The 14878-nt window shown below is 42.9% G+C and overlaps 1 protein-coding gene across 2 annotated transcripts in view; it reads right to left on the reverse strand.

The window, feature by feature from the left end:
- Positions 1-2054: 2054 nt before the first annotated feature.
- Positions 2055-14878, reverse strand: part of LOC309654966 (uncharacterized protein C10orf67, mitochondrial) — a 117287-nt gene continuing 104463 nt past the window's right edge. Inside the window, exons 17-18 of one of the 2 annotated variants that reach the window (XM_082449732.1) lie at positions 4076-4862; positions 2055-4045 (exon numbers count right to left, since the gene is read on the reverse strand). In XM_082449732.1, the coding sequence (XP_082305858.1) occupies positions 4657-4862 (206 nt within the window). In that variant the 3' untranslated portion in view covers positions 2055-4045; positions 4076-4656. Of the gene's footprint in view, positions 4046-4075; positions 4863-14878 lie in introns of those variants that run through there. The other variant, XM_082449734.1, reaches the window with a different exon arrangement.

The following is a 14878-nucleotide window of genomic DNA, read 5'->3' on the forward strand; positions in this document are numbered from 1 at the left end:
ACAACGCCCCCTGGCCGGTTGGGAAGCCCTCGGTCGGCCGCCTGCAGAGGGCTCCGTGGCCCGGGGCGCAGGCTGCGGCGAGCTGGTTTTGCCTCTGGGCCGAAGCGTCAGCGCCAGCGGCGGCAGTGGCGAAGGCGCAGGTTTCTAGCCCGCTCCTGCTTTCTGGGCCCTGGGCATCTACCCTTGCTCCGCCGGGGGTGGGTCTTGGCCCTTGGGAGATCCCCGCAGCTTCACGCCAACGCTTTCCCTGGGGGGTCGGCACCAGTTCCAAACAAGCTGTTGCGCTGACATCGCTTTGGTGAGGCGCCGGCGCTTTGCTTGATGGTGGCGGGCTGTATGGAGGCCCCGAGGCCCCAGGGAAGAATTTAGGGTTCCCTGCTAGTGAGAGGCACCCCTTTCCTGCCTCTTGTGGCACGCAGTGTGCTTCACGCCTGCCTTTGTCCCGGGAAACCAAGGCATCCTGGGCACTCCTGCACTTGGCCACTCTGTGGACTTCTGTATCTCTTTGCAGTTTGGGTGGAAGGACTAGACAAAGATCTGGATTAGGGACACACCACGGGCTCCTTAAATCCTCCCTTTCCACTCCTCATTCCGCACCCCCTGCAGCCAGATAGGAATCTTTAGTCCTCCACCCCACCCCCAACTGCTCCTAGAGAAAACTAGTTTCTTTTGCACTGTCTTAGAGGAACTGGCACCTGGGACATTCTCACCCTTAAGGTGAAGTTTCCTCAGTTATTTCTAGTTCTACGTTTTCTTTTCAGCGATTGCACGGGATCCCCTTTAGCCCCTTTCTTGTTTGGGCCACAGGTCGTCCCCCAAACAGCTAGGTAATCACCTACCTTTAGAGTACAAACGTTTGGAATGGGATTCCTGTGAGAAGGCTAGCTAGTGGATGTTTCTAGAAGGAGTTTTATTGTGAAATCCAGTTGGGCAAGTGTTGTGAAATGGATAGCAACAGTGTGTTGGCATTTGGATTTTCAAAAGAGACGTGGACTTGAATTGGGGCGATTCTGAAAAAAAAAAATTATCTCCTGCCCTTGGTCAGTGACATGCTAACTACAAGTAAAAGCTGTAGAAGAACCACTTCTCAGTGAAGGACTGCGGGCTGCACACACACAGCCACACACACCTAACACTGGTGGAAAATCTAAATATTGGGGTTCAACCGTCAGCATGTGTGGGAATAACAAATGTGAGCCTCCTCTAAGCAACGATTTGGAAGTTTTTCTGTACTTTTGAAAACATCCTTGACGCCTCATTTCTTTGATGGCTGCTCAATAGACACCATGAGAGGCTGGCTGAGCTGTCCCTCCCCAGCCTTCCTCTTGCGTGCAGTGCTTTCATCCAGCGCTTGAATTGTGTTGTCAACGTTTAGTAGACGAAAGAGGAGGGGGCATGAGAACTGGGGGGGGGGGCGGGGTGTCCTTGAAAAGTCTTGGAAATCGGTATTTTTGCAGGTGTAGAATGTGCCTAATAACCATGGCTAGTGCGTGCTCCCCAATGGCGAGGGTATGACAGGGACAGCTGGCTCAGTTTTCAGCGTGAAAACACCCCCTCGGTGGACCAAACACAACGATACTGACCTTTCTGCGGGGGGAACGGAGATGTGTCTTTGACTGAACTAGACATAAAGACGTCTTGCTATGACTTTTGTTCCCCACGAAAGCAAAGAAATATTGCGTTTAATATGAGAAGTACTGTTCACAGCTTTTCTGTGCCCCTTAAGAAATATTACAGTGCTGATTTACTGGCCCTCTTCACTGAGTTGGCCCCAAGGCCGGGGGTGGAGGGGGGGGGGCTACGGCGAGGCGAGGGCAGAGGAGGGGGTGGCAGAGGGAGTGCGCTAAATCTCCTGTTGCCTGTTTCCAAAGTTCTCCCTTTGCAGCAGCAAATTTATCAATCTTTTCATCTGACAATACTTTGAAATATATCATTGTCATCCAGAGTTGTTTGATAGATTATCTGCAGGCACACAGCCTTTTTCAAGGTCAAGTTGAAGATTCTTGTTTGCTGTTTAACTGGGTTGTTTAAAAACTCAGAACAATGCCTGCCTGTTAAATTTTCACTTGTTCTCATGGGGCATTCCAAAGCAAGTTTTCCTATTGACCGGATGTCAGGACATTTCATCCTCTTGAGCTTCTAAATTCAGCAACCAGGGCTTGGCAATGAAATCAACAGGAGAAGAAATGAGATTTAACCTTAGCATTTGCAGACACCAAGGAGATTGAGCCATCTTTCACATCTCCTCAAAGTGTATACTAATATTTCTCTGCATGTCACGGGGTTGGTTATAGCCACACACATCTCTTCAACTTTCTGCCTTTATTCCAGTGGGAAGCTGCAAATACACTCCCCGAAAGTAGAAGTGCAAAGAAATTGTGGCCACTCTTGTCTTTGTCAGCGCATAACCTGTTGCTCTAAGGACATTTTATAATAAAGTCAGCCTCTAAATCGTCATGCTTTATGGACATATTTATTTATGTTTTTAATGGAGATTGGCTTCACAGTTTCCACTATATCTGCGATGATTGATTTTTTTATTCAGCCAACTTTTATTTACCTTGCGAAAATGTTCTGGACCAATGTGATAAATTACAGATATGCAAATTTCTTTGAATGGTGTTGTAAGTGTGTCTAGCTCCAGCTGAATAACGCCTTGCAAGTCAGTCTGTGCGCGCTCAGGACCCCAGGGAGCTGATCAAAGCACCCATTCTCTTTCATCCCCGGTATTCTCCTCCAAACTATTTCGATACAATATGTTTCCATGATGCACTTAATGTGCTAGGGACATAGAACTCATTACAACCTAGCTAGTTCTGCCGACCTCTTTGTTCTGAGGCAGAAAGTCAAAGAAAAAAGGAAAAGCGCTGCCAGTTGCCAGCTTTCTGAAATGCTAAAGCATGCGTCATTTTTCACCAGGTCTCGTCGTGATATCCTCAAAAGACAAACTATGAAACCGGCCTCAGCCCTTTCTGGCATTAATTACACTGCTGTCCAGCCGATCTGTTTTTCCTATTATATGCATTTCTCAGCAGGGATTTTTTTTTTTTTTTTGCAAGAGTAACGCAGCTGCAAGTTAAACTATGAATGCATTTTTTTATCACTATGGGAAAAATAAGTAAAAAGGCTGCAAAACATACAACTGAACTTTGTAAAGACTTCTGGTAGATAAGATCTAGGGTGGGACTTAGGAAGTTTGTGCAACTTCTGTAAAACCTGAAATTGACTTAAGAGCCTCAGGCATTTCCAACGTGCCCTCAGTGTTCTGTGGAGACACTCATTGTGCCATGTGAAATTCCGCTTTGGTACCCAGATAAATCTTGAAGGTGAAACTTTTCAAGGTTTCTGTGAAAATTCTGAAATGAAACAGTCTATTCTACACCCAGCCAGGAGGCTGTTTCCAAGGAATTTCTGTCCAGGATAATAGCACAGAGAATATAAATTCTATTTCATTTCCTCCGTTTCTTGTAGGGTTGATTGGTTGGTGGAAATGGCTGGCAGCCAGTTCTGGGAAAGATTCCAGACCTGACTCCGATTAACCCTCTCTGGTGAAACTCTGCTGGAAACCAACTCACCAGCAATTGCCATTAATCTACTTACTAATTAAGCCAATTCATTTCTAAAGGAGAAAAATTCCTTTCTTTAGCCAAACTGATGGGAGGAAATTTGAAAGAAGCGCCAAACTGTGTAACTGTAATTCAGCCAAGGACTGCTAAAAAAAGGTGTTGATATATAGCAGCAGATTTAAAACAAGTTTCTAGGGCAACACTCCTTTGGAGACGGTGGCATATAGTGCATAGTAGATGAAGCTCGAATAATGCTCCACCGCGCTATGCCACCCCATGTACTTGAGTTGAACACGTCTCTCTCCAATTAAATCCAGTGCCTTTTACGCACAAATAAATCGCCTCTGTAGCTTTCGTTTGCACCAGGGTATATCAGCTTTATGTGACAGCTACCATAAATATACTTCTTGAGATTTAATAAAGCTTTAGAAATCTGCAATCCAGACCCTACTATCTTGAAACTGGGCTGCAGACTGGGCCTGACTTGTAGTCAAGGGAACAGAAAGGACCGACCTGACCACTGCGCCGGGAAGAAAGCAAACCGGTCTTTCAGGAAATGGTACCTGACGTTCCGGAAAGAATAGATATGTGAATCTTCATCTTGATCCTTACCTGGAAGCAGTACTCCAAAGAGTTTCCACACTTACTAAAGAATTGTTTACAGCGTTTAAGATACGTCTGGGAGTCCCGTGCCTATGTCAGAGTGGACCTCCTTAGAGGAAATTTAAAATCCCCTTCGAGGTTTCCTGGTTCGCCTTTATGGGATCAGTTGGCAGCAAATCAGTTCGACTTCGCGTTACAGAGAGACCGGGTGGATTAGAGAGGGAATGACACAGGGTTAGTGCCTCAAACTTTTTAATTTTAATTGAAGTCCGTTCCTTCCCACCCTAAGGCGTTGGGGCACCCCGCTGAGCCCAGGAAGCGCCTGGATGGATTTGGCGGCGGCTCAGGGTCTGTGCGCCCCGCTCACCAAGCGCCAGCGAGCGGGGTTTCCTTCCGAGCTTGGAAAGGTGCGCACAGAGCGCACACTTGGCCTTCTCTTCAAGCGCGGTGCTCCAGAGCGTGTGCGACATGTGGCGAGACGGAACAGTTACGTTAGAAACGCCTTGGAGACGGTGTCCCTTGTCAGGGAGGCAGTCCTTACGCCAGGACGGGGAGGGCCCTCTTCCTGGGGTCCCGCTCTGCGCAGCCCACTGTCCTGTGCCCACTCAGGAGCGTCTGTATCGTTCACTGGGGTGTTCTGGGGCATCGACGGCTTCTCCAAAGGCTCTTCTTCCAGGGTTTCTGACAGCCTCACTAAACATGCGGAGAGACGAAGAGATGTGTAATTTGGTTTACTTCTGTACATAAACCGCTCCGCGCCCGTAGCTCTTTGCCTCACTTTCAGTGGCGCCTCCCAGGCCTGGCCCCGGCTGGGGGGCCTCTTCAGTAACCTCGACGAGGGGGTGAGGGCAGGTCAGTCAGGTGGCCAGATCCTCCTTGGCCTTCAAAATAGCATGTGCCCGTCAAGTTTTCCCCTGAGGTAGTTTTCCTGCTGCCCCAGACTGGAGAAATGGTCTGAGGTGCCTGTGACCAAGGCCGGTAACTGACCTTCTTCTGACTCAGGAGTTACGAGCCGTCGTAAGAGAATAAAACAAGGCAGGGGCTGTCTTGTGTTTGGGTCCTAGGATCTGACTAAGGTTTACATTTCCATTTGCGTTTTCAATCTTTCCTCCTTATGAAATAGCAAATTATGAATGAGGAGGAAAGACAATCAATTTGGCGGAGTTCTGAAGTTGGGGGGTGGGGAGGTTTGCCCTCCCTCCTCCCCCCCTCCCGCCCCAGGCTGGGCTCTCTGCTCGGTAGGGAGGGACATTTACCTGGTGTGTAAATTGTGAGGAAAGCGTTGGGGGTCTGAGACAGCAAAGCCACAACATGGGATATGATGTTCCAGCTTTGAAGGGGAACAAAGGCCCTGAGCTAACCCCAGTGAAAGCCAGGAGCGTGGAGAAGGCAACAAAGACTTGCAGCCTGCGGTCACCGGTAGGTGTCAATGTGGACACTCACAGCCGGGGCAGTGGAAGAGGGGGACACAGAGCCAGGCTGTCATTCCAAGGCTTAACATGAGCAAAGATAAAAACGCGACAAGCTCAGCTTTCAATGGTTGGGAGGTTCAAAGTGGAGTGCTAGGGAGTGTATCTGGGTCAAGTATTCTCTGAAGCAGGGCCCCTCTTTCTCTCGTCCAGTATCAGCCAGGGAAGTTCTAAGGCCCCTTTCCCAAGGTAACTTTTCTTACTAAAAGAAGAATCTTCAAAATAATGTCCGATTCTACCCACTGCCTAAGGTGAAGATGGAGCTTTCAGCACTTCCGGATCCCAGAGACCCGGGTGGCTGCATTAACTTATGAACTGGAACAGCCTACCTTAACTTTTGGGATAAAGTTCATGTACTCTTGTATGAATTTAATGAAAAGAAATAACATTTCCTTTTATGAAACTGTGCACACATGTAGATGAATCGAAGGGTAACATAATTTAGAAAGTATTCATCCAACAAAGAAGTTTCAGTAGTAGACCATTGAAAGAATAATGGAGACCTAGTAGAATTAAATATACCTGTGGTTTCAGATTCCCTATTAGAAATCAGCAGACAAGGCATTTACCAGCAAATGACTCCTCTAGAATCTGGGAGAGATAATTGGGAATCCTCCCCTAATGCAACTGATTAGCAAAGACCATCTTAGAGAACGAATAAGTGGAAATGATAACAAATTATGTTTATCCTAAGAACACGGACACATCGTGTTCCTTAAATTCTGCTACTAGAAACAAAATACAAGTTTTAAAAATTATCATATAATAAAATTCTGATTTTCTTTAGCTGAAATAAGTCTCCTAAATAATAATTTAAAAAAAGGATGTAAATATCCTTAAAAGACTAATGACATTTCACAGGTAATGCAATTTGGAAAGAAACACTTCCATGTTTTCTTTTCCAACAATGTGCATTTTTGTAAACTGCTATAAATTGCAATTCAAAAGCACTGATCTCGCCATCCCCAATCATTTTTTATACTGATCAAATGAATGCAGATACTCCCATTTGGGAGGGGCGACATGACATTTCACTTGGCAGTTCTAAACAGGTCACAGACCTTTCACAGACCCTAAGGCAGTGGGAGGGAGCTCTTTACTAAACCGTGTAACCAAATCAAACCAATGGTTACCCCTTTTCAAAACCATTGGAATGGTTTGCACAATGCTATTCACATAGCAGCACAGAAACTGAAAGGATGGTCATCCAATGGAAATTTCTTTCCTTTTGTTTACACTTGCAGAGCTCAAAAAGTAATACTTGGAGGAAAATAATTACATTTGCTATGATAAAAGTCTTAAATACTTAACATGCATTTTGGTTGGCGTGACCCGGCATAGATATCACCATCCATTGGTACATATATATATGCACATGTATGTATGTATATGCATGTATATTTATTGGAGATGTCTCTTTGTTTGAAACCTTAGGCACAAAGACACAACATGGCTGCCCTCAAGATGACCTATTGCTTTCAAGTTGCTTGAACACATCAGAATTTCCATTGTTAAGGTTGATTAATTGAAACTGATAAGTTACCATGAATAAAGATTGTTTTTCTGTTTAATGTGGTGGGCCTGATTTGGTAAATGCCTTATTCATGTAGCTTTGCAGTGCAGCATATGGGCAAGAGTCATTCAGTATCACAAACATATACAATTTATTATGCTTGTATGGGCACAACCAAAGGCCTTTCTATTTTAATGACAAAGTTTCAATGAAAAATTCCATTTAAAGAGTCACTAGGAACATGAGGTGTGATTTTGTAATTTATTCTTAAGAGTTTCCATCTCTGAGTTTCTGTGAGTAGTTTAAAAGATATCACATTTAAATACAGTTTAAAAAAAGATGCAAACATCTAAATTACACCTTAGCGCTTGTCATTGGGAATGCAGCAGAATTTATGCTAATGTTAGCAGACATAAGAAGAGAAAGCACCTTTTCATCTGATGCTACCTTGTGCGCTCTGCTAATGATAAAGTTACCTTAAACGTTTCATTGATATGCCAGGAATAAAAGCTCACACTGCCCAGTTTACAAGAAAATGCAAAGGATGCTGGTGAATAACATGTTAACTTCCTGACATCTATTTTCCCCCTTAATAAATGAAATCAGAAGACAATATTTAAAAATAATTCAGGGACTATCACATGAAAATACAGTGGATTTATTAATTTTCCCACAATTTTACTACTGTTAGCTTCCTTTACTTAAAAGCTGATGTCACTTTTCAGACTACATTAAAAACGGTCATGAATATTTACCGATAAAGGTTAAGTTTTAAAATTTTTTTCTAATGATGTACAGAAACGTTTTTCTCCCTTTTTCATTTTGGCTGCTCATGTAATCCCCAGAAGAATAATAACAACAACAAAAATCTACGAGAGATTTGCTAATGAACTAAAGAAATGACTGTATCAAACCATCAAAGAGATAGCTACCATATTCAGCCTTTAATGTCTTATCAAATAAATTCTCTGGTCATTCATGTCCATGAAACAGTTCAAGTTCACCCAACATTTCTCAATTAAATTAGATGGGTAATCTCAGTTCAACTCTTCGGGAGAGTAATAAACCACATTGGTCACAGTTGACCACAGCTAGTATGTGATTCATAAAGGACTGGGTGTCCATTGGAAAGCTAATCAGTGCACCATCACTTGTAAAATTCCCTCCTGCATTTTGAAGCGATAATCTGTATCTAATTTTTAAAGAAAAATTTACTCTCCTTTCACTCTTCTGAGGCCAATTTCTTTTCTGGACCTGAATAGAGATCATTGGTGAAACAGTACCAAATAGCTCTGGTATGTGTATAACAAAAACCCACCTCTTTGTAGAACATAACAAATTATGCAATGTTCACAGATGCGCTTCGCATTGTGCCTTTTGTGAGAAAATGAAGGCCCTAGTCAATTCCCCACCCCCCTCTTTATGAAAGCCTGGGCTCCCCATGCAATCTGTCCTAATCCTAGAGAAAAATCATTATACCTAATACGGAAGCTTCATAGTTATTTGAAAAGGGATTTTTCATTTGCACTTTTGGTCTTTGTAATTTATTTGCACAAGTGTGAATTTGAAGTTGCAAGCAAATTTGTTCCTATAAACAAGCAAGGAGGATTAAAATGTTAACTGCTCCTCTAGCCCACATTTGATATTTAGAGGAAATGCTGTGTTCACACAATCCCATGGCTTAAATTTATAGGCTACCAAAGAAATATAGTCATTTTTCAATTACAATTTTAAAAAATTTACACACTGAAAATATTTTAAACATCGTTTCTGTATTTTGGTTTTTTATGATCTTTATGAGGGAAGGGGCTGCTAATGGCTAATCCTGATTTTCACGAGGTAGCAGTTTCTGAAGAAATGGTGACAAATGCAGAGAGGCATTTTCAGGTTCACCTTGCCTCGTGGGACCTCTGTAAATACTCGTATTACTTTTATTGAATGTGCTAATCTTTGAGTGTCAGTCTTAGAATAGAAATTTCAAGCACTGAGAAGACTCTCTGCATCCTCAGTGCCTCACCTAAGTCTTTGTTTATAGTAGGTGCTCACAGTTACCATATGATCCAACAATCCCACTCCTGGGCATATATCCAGACAAAACGCTACTTCGAAAAGATACATGTACCCCAGTGTTCACAGCAGCACTATTTCCAATAGCCAAGACATGGAAGCAACTTAACTGTCCATTGACAGATGAATGGATAAAGAAGCTGTGGTATATATACACAGTGGAATACTACTCAGCCATAAAAAGAATGAAACACTGCCATTTGCAGCAACATGGATGGACCTAGAGATGATCACACTAAGTGAAGTAAGTCAGACAGAGAAAGACAAATACCATATGATATCACTTATATGTGGAATCCAAAATATGATACAAGTGAACTTATTTACAAAACAGAAACAGACTCACAGACACAGAAAACAAATTTATGGTTACCAGAGGGGAATGGGGGTGGGGAAGGGATAAATTAGGAGTTTGGGATTAGCAGATACAAACTACTATATATAAAATAGATAAACAGCAAGGTCCTACTATAAAGCACAGGGGACTATATTCAATATCCTGTAATAAATCATAATGGAAAAGAATATGAAAAAGAATATACATATGTATAACTGAATCACTTTGCTGTATGCCAGAAACTAGCACAACGTTGTAAATCAACTGTACTTCAATTAAAAAAAGTAAAATCTAGTAGGTGCTCATAAAGTCTGTGGAATGAATGAATAAATAAATGAATGAATTAACAAAAAGAAGGTGAAACCTAGGAGGTTAAGAAGTGTGGGCCCCTCGGTATCCACGGCCTTTCCAGTTGCCTCCACATTGACCTGTCTTGGTCATGAGACTCGCTCTGACTAATGGGACAGAAGCAAATGTGGTGCCAGCAAACTTCAACAGTCCTTGTGCACTGGCGCTTGCTCTTTTTTGCTGTTCTTGAGAACTCTGACACCACCATGAAAGCAAGACTGGGTTTGCCTGATCAATGATGAGAAATGTAAGATGTGGTTGCCCCTGTCAGCCCAGCAGACGGCCAGCCTGAGGCCGTCAACAGCCAGCTAACCGTAGAATATGAGCGAGCCCCAGCAAGAGCAGGCACAAGACCTACCACCTAGGTGCAAGCATGTATAAAGGCACAGGAGCATGGAAGAGCATGGAAGAGCGGGGAACAGCAAGTCATTTGTTATGACTAGACTAGAGAGCTCATGTAGGGGAGAGGCAGGGATTATGCATGCTCTTATATGCTAAACTAAAGAATTTGGTTTTATCCTGAAAGCCACAGACATCTACTGAAGGATGCAGAGGAATAACAAAGTGTGTAAAAGTGAATCAAAGAATGAAATCCTTAGTGACCCCAACACTTAATGCTCAGAGTGGGGGCAGAACTGAGTAACCAGGAGAGACCAAGAAGGATGTTCTGAGAAGTAGGAGGAGAACAAGAGCAAGTTGGTGTCTTGGAGTCAAGAGAAGATCATTTCACGAGTTAAGGGACGCTCATTAGTAACAGAATGCAAGGGGTGTGGCCCAGTGCCAGGGGACACACTGGAGGAACTGAAAACTATTTCACATGTGAAGGATTCCCTAGGGAGGAGCAGTGTCAGGGAGATGCAGAGCAGAAGGCAAGTGGAGTAATCTGGAGCTAGAGAAGGAGAGAGAGAGCAGGTTCCGATTTCTCTCTGGAGGGCTGACATTAAAGGTAAGGAGGACCAGAGGGCGCTTGCTTGAAGAGGAAGGAAGGGGATGAGTAAGAAAATAAGGCAGGGCTTCCCTGGTGGTGCAGTGGTTGAGAATCTGCCTGCCAATGCAGGGGACACGGGTTCGAGCCCTGGTCTGGGAAGATCCCACATGCCGCGGAGCAGCTGGGCCCATGAGCCACAACTACTGAGCCTGTGCATCTGGAGCCTGTGCTCTGCAACAAGAGAGGCCGCGATAGTGAGAGGCCCACGCACCGTGATGAAGAGTGGCCCCCGCTTGCCGCAACTAGAGAAAGCCCTCGCACAGTAACGAAGACCCAACACAGCCAAAAAAAAAAAAAATACTCATGCTTGGGTCCCATCCTAAGCTTTAAAAAAAAAAGAAAAGAAAAGAAGGCGTCAACAGGATTACAGGAGTAGAGCACTGGGATGTGGTGGGACTCTTTAGTCAGAGGACAAATAGGGATGTTAGGTTGTTACCCAAGTTCATACAATTATGATGTGATGCAAACGTCAGACTCAATTTTATCAAACATTTATTGATCACTAACTGAATGCCTGGGAAGTGGCAGGCACATTTATACACAAGCCTTATCACATTTGATTCCTTAAAACGACAACATACCTTGAAGTTGGAGGAAGTAGCTTTCTAATCAATCAAAGGGAGATGTCTCTGTTACTTGAGAAGTCAACAGCAGAACTCCTTACCCTACGATGTAATGCCAACTGGAAACACAAGGTCCCTGAACTCATTTGGGATGGTGGCTCTCTATCTACTGAATGTGGATGTCATGGAAATTATCAAATTGCCATCCTGCTTTTAGCTTCCTAGAGCTGCTGTAACAAAGTAATATAAACCATATAGCTTAGAACAACACGTATTTATTCTCTCACGGATCTGGAGGTTGGAAGTCTGAAGTCGAGGTGTTGACAGGACCTTGCTCATTCTCTAACTCTGGGTACAATCCTTCCTTGCCTCTTCCGAACTTCTGGTAGTGGCTGTAGATCCTTGGGGTTCCTTGGCTTACAGCTGCACCTCTCCAATCTCTGTCTCTTTCATCACATGGCATTCTCCCTGTGTGTGTGTGTGTCCCAATTTCCCTCTTCTTATAAGGACACCAGTCATATTGGATTAGGGCCCACCCCAATCACCTCATCTTAACTTGATTAAATCTGCAAAGACCTTATTTTATAAATAAGGTCACATTCACAGGAACCGGGGTTAGGGTGTCAACATATCTTTTGGGAGAGGGGGGACATAATTCAACCCATAACACGTCCTTTTCCAGAAAAGGTAACTTATTGCCTATTTCACAGACAGAACACCGGGGGAAAGGACTTTTACTAAGGTGCAACAGAGACTTTTAAAATGTTCTTTCAAGAAATGGTAGATATTTAATATGTGCTTTTGATGTATAGGATAATAAGAAGTGGGGCCATTGTTTACAAAGGGGAAGTGTTCTTAGAACAGACTGTATACATAAGGTAGGCCTGAAATCAAATGAAGGGTCTTTGGTCTAGAAACATGAAGAAAACTGATTTGAACATATAGGAATTTTTTGGTGGGGGGAGAAGGAAGTACAATATAGCAAGTTCATGATTTATTATACTGTATGGACATAATAAATAACAATTTAAAAAGAAAAAAATCCGAAGATATACTGGGGGTCTTCCCTAGTGGCGCAGTGGTTGAGAATCTGCCTGCCAATGCAAGGAACACGGGTTCGAGCCCTGGTCTGGGAAGATCCCACATGCCGCGGAGCAACTAAGCCTGTGAGCCACAACTACTGAACCCGCATGCCACAACTACTGAAGCCCGCGTGCCTAGAGCCCATGCTCCACAACAAAAGAAGCCACAGCAATGAGAAGCCCGCACACCACAACAAAGAGTAGACCCTGCTCCCTGCAACTAGAGAAAGCCTGTGCGTAGCAACGAAGACCCAACACAGCCAAAAATAAATAAATTAATTAAATAAATTTTAAAAAAACCCAAAAAACAAAGACATACTGGGATAAAATAGATAAATATTTCTCAGGTAAAGAAATGTAAAACAATGAACAAGGCTGTTATGGACTGAATTGTGTCTCCCCCAAAAGACGCTGGAGTTCTAACTGCCAGGACCTGTGAATGTGACTTTATTTGGAAATAGGGTCTTTGCAGATGATTGAGTTAAGATGAGGTCATTAGGGTGGACCCTAATCCAATATGTCTTCATCCTCATAGAAAGGTGAAATTTGGACACAGATACACATACACGGAGGGAAGACTGTGTGAAGACATGAGGAGACCACCATCTACAAGCAAAGGAACACGTGAGGTTCCTGAAGCTCTGAGAGCAGCATGGACAGGTTCCCCCTCACAGACCTCAGAAGGAACCAACCCTCCTGGCATCTTGATTTCAAACTTTCAGCCTCCAGAGCTGTGAAACCACAAATTTCTGTGGTTTAGCCAACCAGTTGCTGTACTTGGTTATGGCAGCCCTACCACTCATACACAGGCTGAAACCACAGACCTGTGTAATTCCAGCTGCAGAAATTCACAATGACAGCCAGGAATAAAGCTCCTTTTTGGTGACAGAGCTTAAATGTGCTCCATGTTGGGTGAAAGAACAAACCACTCCTCAAAGACAGAAGCATGAATGAAAGGAAATTGGAAGAAAAAAAAAATTTTCTAACCTGGGGCTACTACGGCTTTTTAGAAAGCTCTGGGTTTAGGGAGGCTCAAAGGCAAAACTTACTTCACTCACAGGAACTGAGCCAAGCGACCTGATGGCTTAAAGGCTTCAAGACCCTATTGTCACAGCAGGACAGGCACCCCCAAACTTATAAGAACTGGCTGTAGACAGGGAGTGAGAGTGGCGGAAGTGGGTGCAGTTACCAAACTGTACTCAGAATGTACTGCATTCAGGTGGTGGGAGGGGAGAGAGAGAGAGAGAGAGGGAGGGAATGAATATGAATGAGACAAGAGAAACTTGACCCTGTAAACCAAAATTCCAAAATAAATAAAGGAATGGAATGCTAGGGAAGACAACAGAAAGATAAGCTATCAGGATACGAATTCACTCCAGATAAATTTAAGTTGGTGAAATAGTTTGACAAAGATTTTAAAATGTGTGTTTAGTATGCTCACAGAAATAATTGATAGTGTCCACTAAACAAATAAATTATGATGCAAAACACGCCAGGATAAAATAAGAACTGGTGGCTCTGAAAATGAATCAATTTAAAGTCTTGGGAAATAAAAAAGTCACTAAAATAAAACTAAAACATGGGATAAATTGGGCATAGATGAAGAGAGGATTAGAAAATTGGAAAAGGTAACATCAAGAAATCCATCCATATGCACAACAGAGAAATAAACACAAAAATTAGAAAATGTAGATTAGAGGCATGAGAAGAGACTGTGAGGTGCTTCCAAAGAAAATAATGTGTAGGATGTTACACAAGCAATATTTGAAAAGACAATGGCTGAGAAATTTCTAGAAGTAAAGAAAGATATGAATGATCCAAATTGTACTCTGAATATTGATCAAGATTAAATACATTTTATAGAACAAGTACATTACAGTAAAACTACAGACCATCAAGAATAAAGACTAAACCTTAAAAGCTAAATAAAGAAAACTCAAATGACCACAAATGGTTGACAAATTGACAACAAACTTCAAGAAGCCTGAGCAGAGGCTCAAAGGCAATGGTATAATAACAAAATGTGGAGGAAAAAATAACTGCCAACCCAGAATATCATATCTTGCTAAACTACCCTCAAGAGGGAGATAAAATTAAGACAAACAGAATTTATCACCAATAGGTCCTCACTAAACGAATTATTGAAGTAATGATACTTTTTAACATGCACATATACTAAAACATACACATACGCAATGGGTACTCAACATGTAATTCTGTGTTTTCTGAATATTTGAAATATTTCATAAAAAACAAAAAAATAGTTTCTTAATTAGTCAACGAGCCCTTCCTCAATTCATTCTTACTGATATGTAAACACAAATAATAAGGTTATTTTATAG

Source organism: Balaenoptera physalus, assembly GCF_965194825.1.
Source record: "Balaenoptera physalus genome assembly, chromosome: 2".
NCBI classification, from domain to species: Eukaryota; Metazoa; Chordata; class Mammalia; order Artiodactyla; family Balaenopteridae; genus Balaenoptera; species Balaenoptera physalus.